This window comes from Anopheles funestus, chromosome 2RL (assembly GCF_943734845.2).
Source record: "Anopheles funestus chromosome 2RL, idAnoFuneDA-416_04, whole genome shotgun sequence".
NCBI classification, from domain to species: Eukaryota; Metazoa; Arthropoda; class Insecta; order Diptera; family Culicidae; genus Anopheles; species Anopheles funestus.
Window position 1 is genome coordinate 51369286 of NC_064598.1, and position 8507 is coordinate 51377792.

Genomic DNA, 8507 nt, shown 5'->3' on the forward strand with positions numbered 1-8507 from the left:
AATAAAGAAAAGTAATAAATTGCAACATCAGCTGGTACACCAACGTACCCGTCGTGTGATTTACAATTTTCCCAACACAAACGCCCATACATAAAGCAGAGTGAAATCGATCAAACTCACAATCCCGTCTCCGGTGCTCAGGCTAAATTTCCTTTTCTTCCCTGTTGGAAAATCACCCAAACACTGCAAAGGTGTCAGAACCGGGAATATGGAAACGGAAAGCTGGCCGACATTCCACGACATTCGACGACGAAGGAAACAAACTCCTTGGACCGAGCACGACAGTAACATATAGCAAATGGCAGCTCGAGGTGCATAAAAGAACGACAAAACCACAGACACACACAAACAGCGAAACACAAGCAAACAAATCACAAAAGCTAGGACAACCGCACGATGGCGCCAAAGTGTCACGACGGTGGACAGTGCAAAATTGTCTCTTGACACGCGATTGAACCTTTTCCACCCCACCTGACCGACGTTGGCCTTCCGGGCGATGTATTGCGATTGTTGCAAATTTGTAACCATCCCAGCTTGCGTCAAAAAGCTTGCGGGTAAGTAATGTTCGATGAGATTTTTTTTAAATAGTCAGCTGTACACCAAGCTCGAGGTGATTTGCTGCAGTTCTGTTGTGCAAAGGACCGACATTGCCAGTCGATTACAAAATGGATTCGTTTCACGCGATCGAATTTGGCAGTTTGAATTTTGTGTAATTTATCACGCAGGCAGTAAAATATAATGTAAGGATGGTTATGGTTTTTTTTAAGTTTTGTAAAAATAATAGGTTTAGCGATAAAGGAGGAGGATAAAGGATATAGAAATTCATAACAACTTGTTCGTAGACTATCTAAATAAAACGATATTAGAGCCTAGGAATTAATATGCATATATCAAACCAATTTTCTTCTTCACTGTGTGAGGCACTTTAATGGTACTAATACTTTTCTCCAACACTTCGCAAGACTATTTCAAACTTCTTTATACGGTGTAACGCTATTAAGCACTTACGAGCAACAACACGAAAAGCGTTTCAAAAGTGAATTAAACATTTGCAGCTCACTTTAGTGGGCATGTAAACGGAAGTGCACTAGGTGCAAATAGGTCAATTGTACCAAGAAACTTTTGCCAGTGTATGAAGTATAACAATTACAACGATAAATATATCGCTACATCTCGTTGCAATTTCCAATAGCTCGTAGAGGAGTAAACAATGATGATATAATGCACTACGACCACTTTCATTGGTTTGCAACTGCATTTTTGTGAGTAATTCGTGTTCAACTAACTGTGCCCGCCAACTAAGCGAGGTTGAATCCGGAGTTAAAATCGGAGATTACTTCGGATTTAACTCTGGATGCAGCACCGAAGTTAGCTCCGTAGTAATGCGCCATTAACTCCTGAGTAATTCTGAGTCAACTCCGGATTTTTTCCGGAGTTGAATCCGGAGTTCCCAAGACTAATAAGATTTATAAAAAAAATGCTGTTTTAAAGGCTGTCAATACTTTTTTCTTATATTTTGGACGTCGCGGCCAAATTGAGCATTGGCAAACTTTTCCATTCTTCTCTCACTAAAGGAAGATTTCATTGCAGAACGGCTGGGAAAGCCTGCATTATAGCACTATCTTGGAAGATATATTTTGATCTACAATATCTAAGCTGAGATGGAATTATTCACCTATGAAAACGCAATATGACCTGACACGAGAGTGCAATACAAGAAATAAATACCAAATATGATTTACAAGTAGCGCAAAATTCTGTAGAAAAGAATAAGAGCAGTTTCTGTAATTTAATAACAAGCCTGGATATCCTTTGAAATCATCCAGATAGAACACAATTTTGTCAGGAAGGATTATGATTAATTTTAATTGGTAAAAGACTGACTATTCGACTACGTGGTAAAAACAAGTCTAGTAAGCCAGAAATTTCCACCATGACCTAAGAGGTTGTTAAGCCAAGAAGAGAGGGAGAGAATATTTCAACCATAACATTACTAGAAAATAAAACCAAAATTATAAAAATTACTTTTCCCAAAAAAAAATAATAAAAAAAATTTAAAATAGGTATGCCAATTTCACACATTTTCATTTGTCAAAAACATATTTTAAACTTTATTTAATGATACCATAGTTTTAAGAAGAATTATCGCACTGAATGCTGGATGTTCTTGTTATTTTTACTTTACCAATTCTTGTTGGAATTATACTATTTTTCGAAATACCTTAGAAGAACTAAATGACACAATCATTGCTATAAATTACCATTTCATTTTAAAAAAATAGCTTGATAAATTGACAAAACGAAAAACCTGCAATTGGTCCGATAGTACAAGTTAAAATTGCAGCATGAACTTTTCCACGTGAAACATATGGCTCGGAAAGGAAAAGCTCGTAAGGGAAAAACCATTTTTCTACGCCATGCTAATTCATTAGACCTGCACAGGAGTCGTGTATTCGAAAATCGGACACACAAATCAAACCAAAACCAAACGAAAGGGAAAACGAATGAAACACGGCAAAGCTGATAAGCGGGTAATGCAGTGGAAAAATGGCGCATAAAATGTGTCGCACCAAAGGAAAAACAAAACAGAGGGAAAAAATAAGGAGCCTAGCTGCTCCTGTGGGATAAATGCGCATAAAAATACATACATAAACCAAAAAAAAAGCCGGAAAGAAATGGCACCATTCTGGTGTGGAGCTTACCGAGAAATTTTCCACCCGAGTTGGGTGGTGTGGACGCCTGGTGCGAGCTACCGAAGGCGGGGGCCGAATCCGGCCTGTTACCGGCATTGATCGGCGTCGAGACGGCACTAACGGAAGCGGACGGTCCGTAGCTGCTGCTGGCACTCATTGTATGAAGCTGTCTTTTCGTTTATACGTGCGACGAATTGTGGCCACGACTCGGTTTCTATTCACTCCCGGAAAATTGTGTGGCTCTAGCAGTGAACAACGATGGAAGGATGCTGAAGCATACGGCAATGCGGCTCAATGATGCGTATCGTGAATGTATGTTACGCTAAGTATGTGCGTGTGTGCGTTTGCATATATCACGTTTGCTTGCGCTACGATAACGATACGTTACTGATCGCACTTTTGCTCTACTTTTAATGATAACTTTTTCTACTAGCTCACGCATGCCTCGCGCAACTCATTCGTAGTAGAACACTTTCATTTAGCACCCGGTATACTACGGCCGCTAATGGAAATACACATACACATACACGTGGACACGCGATCGTAGGGCAAACACAAACACAAGGGTTGATACGATGAAATCGCACCGATAGCACAGCACTACTCCACCATTCGAGCGATATTTGCACAATGGATAAAATGTGCTCTAGCACAACAGCTCTCGGGTGCGTCCGCGAAACCCAGAACCGAACGCACAGACTCCTCGGACGAGATCAAATAGAGCGAGTGAGAACGAGTGAGCGAGACAGTGTGTGAGAGAGGGGGCGAGATAGTGCCAGCGTGCGTACAGGTGCCAGAGAGTGAACGTGAATGCGAGTGAGCGTGTACTACTGAGATGATGTAATCTCTGGTCGCAGCAGGCGAGAAATTGTGATGCACTTCCAACCGTTCGTACCCAAGCTGTTTTGCTTCACGCTACTGCATCCTTTCCTTTTCAGCAACCATATGCAACGTCACTTTCTTGATATTCGGTGTGTACGATTAATCACTTACAATTTAAAAAAATACCTCTCCTTAAGCTATTGGTATTACACGATACTAGCACGTCACAAACAAATACAACGCAAAAACACACTTTTACCTTTACGCACAACAAACTTCACTGCACTTTACGCACACGACAACGACGCACAAACATCCCTCCACGAAAGGTGACCAACTTCTTAACACGGATGCTTACGTTACGCTTTCTTCCCTTTGCGAAATGGGTAGAATATATGGCATCCGGAGTTCACTAATACGCTACACAACACCACTAACTAATAGCTTTTTAATTATTCACTGTACATCATACACAGAACCAAACAAACGCTGCCAATGATGTGTGGGTACTTTTGAACGTGATTAAATGAGATAAAAGCTTGAGATTCGTAAGACGCGTTTCAACCGGTGTCGCTGTGCTGGAAGGAAAGTACAAAAAGAAAGAAAAAATGAGCTAAATGTCGCTACCCACCAGCAACCGGATGCTGCGGAGCTAGAAACAAAGAAACGACACACCATCAAAGCGAGACAGCAAATTGTGTGATACGCTAAATGAGCGAAATTGGTTCCGATTATCTCGATTCGCTGTTGGTTCGCGGATTCTTGCAAGAATAACCTACCCCCTGTACCCCACCCTCGGAGGGGCGGTTAATTTGGTGTCACTTGGTACACCGTAGGCCACAGCAGACAGACGGTGTGACCCGGGTTTCATGTATGTGTGCGTGCGTCGTAGCGTATTTATATCATGCGCTTTCCGACTGTTGGAGCGGATTATGAACGAAAAGGTCGTAATTGGATTATCGTGTGTGTAGGTTTTCCTCTGTTTGGACGGTTTTCCACCGGGTTTTTTTTCGTCACCTTTACTACGGTGAAAAACAACACAATACTATCAGGCGTAAAGTGATACTGCACCGATGCCTACTATTACCTCACACTCGTCGCTAAGATGAGATCGATTTTACTCGTTTATGGTTTTTTTGCTTTTTTGGGAGTTGATGATTACACACATCAAACCAAACTTTATCTTCCGCGTCCTACGATTTCCGTTTTACAGACCCAGCGGTAAAAGCCCGAATTTTTCCGAATCGGGAAAACTCGCCAAGCTTCGGTTCGGTTATTTCTCTTCTCAGTTTTCCGGATGTTCTGTATCTCTCAAGCTCCATTTGAGGGACCGTACGGAACAAACGCTTTGTAACAAACAACAATATTCAGTAGATCAGAATGCGCCACAGGACAACAAGAACCACTTTTCCAACCAACGGGGAATGGTTGTCAGACGACTAAATAGTACACAACTCAACAACCACACTCACACAATGACATTCTCATCCCAAGAGGTGTGCTACCGAACCGTACCATACACACCGGAAGCTTCTTTATTGCATTAGCTGCAGTGCAGTTGGTGAAATAAAAGTTACAACCTTGATCCGTTCATGGCACAGTGCACAAAATTTAACAATAGTACAGGTGGCAAACCAAACCGATACAACGTCACCACGAAACGTAAATTTCGTTCCAATTACCTCCAATTAACGGCCAGAATCGTACACTCGTCTCCGGGGCACTTTTGAGACCAGAATAAGGGTGGAACAACACAACAACACCGCTTTTGAGAAGCACACAACCAGCCGTCACCAACCAAAACTGCTTTCGTGTGTTGGTTGACGCTGATGTGCTACTGTTGATAGGACAGCAACGGGGTGGGGGAAATTGCGTAGAAGGATAGTAGAGGAAAAGGTAATCGAAAACATTGCTTCTGGCCAACATTAGTGACAGTTTATGATGTAAATATGCTTTTTTTTCTTTACTTTCTATAAAAAACTTCATTACAATTACTTCATCGTGCTTTTAATAGAAAATATTTATGTTGCTAATTATTTTGTTTTAAAATGCAATATAAAAACAGTCTCCTTTTTGCACAAATAAAAAGTCAGGAAATAAAATCTTTAACACATTCGGTACACATTATTCAGTTTTGGAAGATTATCTAATCAATTAACCTAATCAATTGATAACAAAATATAATTGTAATATCGAAAAAAGTTTAAAAAAATTCTGATGAAAGTCGACCGTTGTACGGATTGACATTTTTTACATCCAATTGAAATATGTTTACAATACATGGTTGAGAGGGTTTACTTCGCTTTGCAACCAACAACAAATAAACAAACCATGTAAAAAGAATAAAAAAGGTAAAAGAAGAAAATATGCCCAAAGTACAATACCAAAGATAGAGTAACAAAACGTGAACTAAAAGAAAAATGGCAAGACAAAAAAGGACACACAATCAAGAAACTAACAAAATTTATCACAGAAAAAAACATAGAATTATAAAAAAAAAAAAATAGAATAATAAAAACAACATGACAGTAGACGAGAAAAAGTAACCCTTTCACCCTCTTCCAAACGGAAGAAGACTGAAACGGGACAAACTTTTACTCCCGACCCAAGATCAGGATAAAAATGTACAACGAAGGAAAAACACGCAGCTTCACTACATGCATTTTGGCCCGCAAAATACATGATAGGGAAATAGCAGTAAAAAAAAAAAAAAAAAAAAAAAAAAAAAAAAACAAACAAAACAAAACAAAACAAAACAGATCAAAAAACGGACATACAGAAAACAAGAAAAACCAAAGAATAGCAAAAACAGGGAAAAGAAGAAACAAAAATCAAACAAAACAAACCAAAGATATAAAATAATGGAACAAGTAGACCTAGAACAAAGAGAAATAGACTGACAAGTCTACTCCACAGAGACAGTCAAGACTCTGATTATGCACCACCTGGTAGCATAGGAGGAAAATACTGTCAACAGAGAAAGAAGAAGAAGAAGAAAATATGTAAGCAATCAGTAAGAAAATTCACACATCAACTCAAACTGAAAAATTATTTTGTTTTATCATCGTATCAAATGAATATGACTCTGTAATCGTTGTACAAAATCATAGTACTAGAAGAACACTTCTTCAGGTGATTTATTCCTTCTATAAAGAGTACATCATTACGTTAGTGTAAGCATAAGAATTGTATCCTTGTTACGATCCAAAATAACCTAAATCAAATTAAACCTTTTGCAAAACTGAAATGAATGTTTCTCGCTCCGAACGTGGGAAACAAACATTCAACACTTATAATTTACGTGTGTTGATTGATTGGATTCTTAATTGCCATGCACGTTAAAAGCCAACTTCCTAGCATGATATTGCTCCTGCACTATTGGTTAGAGAAATGTTAATGACGAACCTAATGGTTTAATACGTGCAGTACAGCATAAATAAATACTGTGAAATTTTGCCTATCTTGAAAGGAAAACGATAAAAGCTCTCTTCTTCAAATGGTTCAAATGGAACTATTAATCAACCGTTCTGTTTCGTCGCTCGATAAGATTGTTCGTCTCACTACGTGAGAAAAGACGTTCTCATCCCATGATGGGGAGAGAATTTGATTATTCGGTATTATGTCCTAGAGATTTTAGTTATAAATCGAAGCAATAGTTAACGACGTCACATTACAATTTTGTAATTATACTTATTTGCGGGGCGTGGAATCGACCATGTCTGGCCCGATCCACTCTCACCTTCATCGACAACACGTAATACACATTCCGTCTAACGATTGCCTTTTATGTCTTTCGCTCAGAACTCACCGAAACGCACAGGTCACGAAGAAATGGAGCTTTTAATCATCGAAGTCAATGTCGGAATCATCCGAATCGTAACCACCGCGAATCGTTTTTAATTGGGTCGGTTTCTTTTGCTTTTTGACATCCGGTGGAGTCAAAAGATCACCCTAAAAGCAGAAAATAAGTTAGCGCAAGTAAAGTTCAACCCACTACCGTACACTTACGTTGTATTCGATTGCGCCAGATTGTGCGATGCGCCACTCGAGCATTTCGGTGCTAAAGTCATCACAATTGCCCAAATCGGTAAAGCCCACGATGTAGTCCTTGGTTTTGCTGTCCTTTATCAGTGCAATGCTCGGTATCACCTTTATGCGAAGACGCTCTGTGAGGAAAGGGCAACGCTCAGCGTTCACCTTGCAAAACTTCGCCTCCAAATGCTTAGTGGCCAGTATCTTCAGATGCATATCGACAATTCGGCAACGGGGTGTAGAGTCGCGATAGAAATGGCACACGATGTTGGGCGACTTTTTCGATATCGCAAAAAATTCCTTCTCATCCGCCAGTTCAGAGTACTCGCCGTGTCCGTTGTTTTTCCATTCCTGCCTCTGCTGCGCCTGTTTCTTCAGCTGCTGAATACGCTGTTCCCGCAGCTTGTCCAAATCATCCGTGTTCAGATTTTCCAGCCGATCTAGTTCACTGTCAAGATGCTTTTCGAGCTGCACTGCTGCAGAGATCATTTGATTCTGTATGAGTTGTTCCATTTTGCTACCAAGACGGAGGAAATGTGAAATTAAACGTTAATGTGACAATTAAACAAACAGTTTTCCTTAATGCACAGGACACGCGAGCACACGAACGCCAACGCCTCCGCTTTGCATGTAAAGGCCGGTCCCAGTTTTCGATCACCGTACCATGCATCCGCATTTCGTGACGGGGGGCATCTGATCGTCAATTCGACAAAATACTGCCAACGCCCAAACTATACCCCATTGGCAACTGCACTGGACGATTGCCAGAAGTTGAAAATTACTCTCAACGTCCTAAAATACTTACTTTTTTCAACGTTTCTTTAATATAATTCCAGTATTACAATACCGTCCCGTTACTTTGCTTCTACTTTTTTTTTGCTTTTGGATATGTGATTCACTCCATCCTCTTCAGAGAGCTCTGTCTTTTTCTTTCTTGACGTTTCTCCAATGTCGACAATG

The 8507-nt window shown here is 40.1% G+C and overlaps 2 protein-coding genes across 7 annotated transcripts in view; both read right to left on the minus strand.

The window, feature by feature from the left end:
- LOC125761659 (oxysterol-binding protein-related protein 8) overlaps positions 1 to 5318 on the minus strand; it is a 30099-nt gene extending 24781 nt beyond the window's left edge. For 4 of the 6 annotated variants that reach the window (XM_049422998.1, XM_049423001.1, XM_049422997.1 and 1 more), the window contains exons 1-2: positions 5198 to 5318; positions 2703 to 4093 (exon numbers count right to left, since the gene is read on the minus strand). In XM_049422998.1, coding sequence (XP_049278955.1) covers positions 2703 to 2850 — 148 coding nt within the window. In that variant the 5' untranslated portion in view covers positions 2851 to 4093; positions 5198 to 5318. Of the gene's footprint in view, positions 1 to 2702; positions 4094 to 4294; positions 4584 to 5197 lie in introns of those variants that run through there. The other 2 variants (XM_049422995.1, XM_049422994.1) reach the window with 2 other exon arrangements.
- Positions 5319 to 6606: 1288 nt separating this feature from the next.
- LOC125761678 (thioredoxin domain-containing protein 9) lies at positions 6607 to 8481 on the minus strand. Its single transcript, XM_049423032.1, has 3 exons — positions 8353 to 8481; positions 7524 to 8064; positions 6607 to 7466 (listed from the first exon to the last, which is right to left on the minus strand). Exons 2-3 carry the CDS (start codon positions 8058 to 8060, stop codon positions 7356 to 7358), a joined length of 648 nt encoding a protein of 215 aa, XP_049278989.1. The 5' UTR covers positions 8061 to 8064; positions 8353 to 8481; the 3' UTR covers positions 6607 to 7355.
- Between the last annotated feature and the right edge of the window lie 26 nt (positions 8482 to 8507).

Coding starts and splice junctions, on each gene's coding strand:
- LOC125761678 (XM_049423032.1), bottom strand. CDS start 8,060: ATGGAACAACTCATACAGAATCAAATGATCTCTGCAGCAGTGCAGCTC. Junction 7,467..7,523: donor CTGGCGCAATCGAATACAAC/GTAAGTGTACGG, acceptor TTCTGCTTTTAG/GGTGATCTTTTGACTCCACC.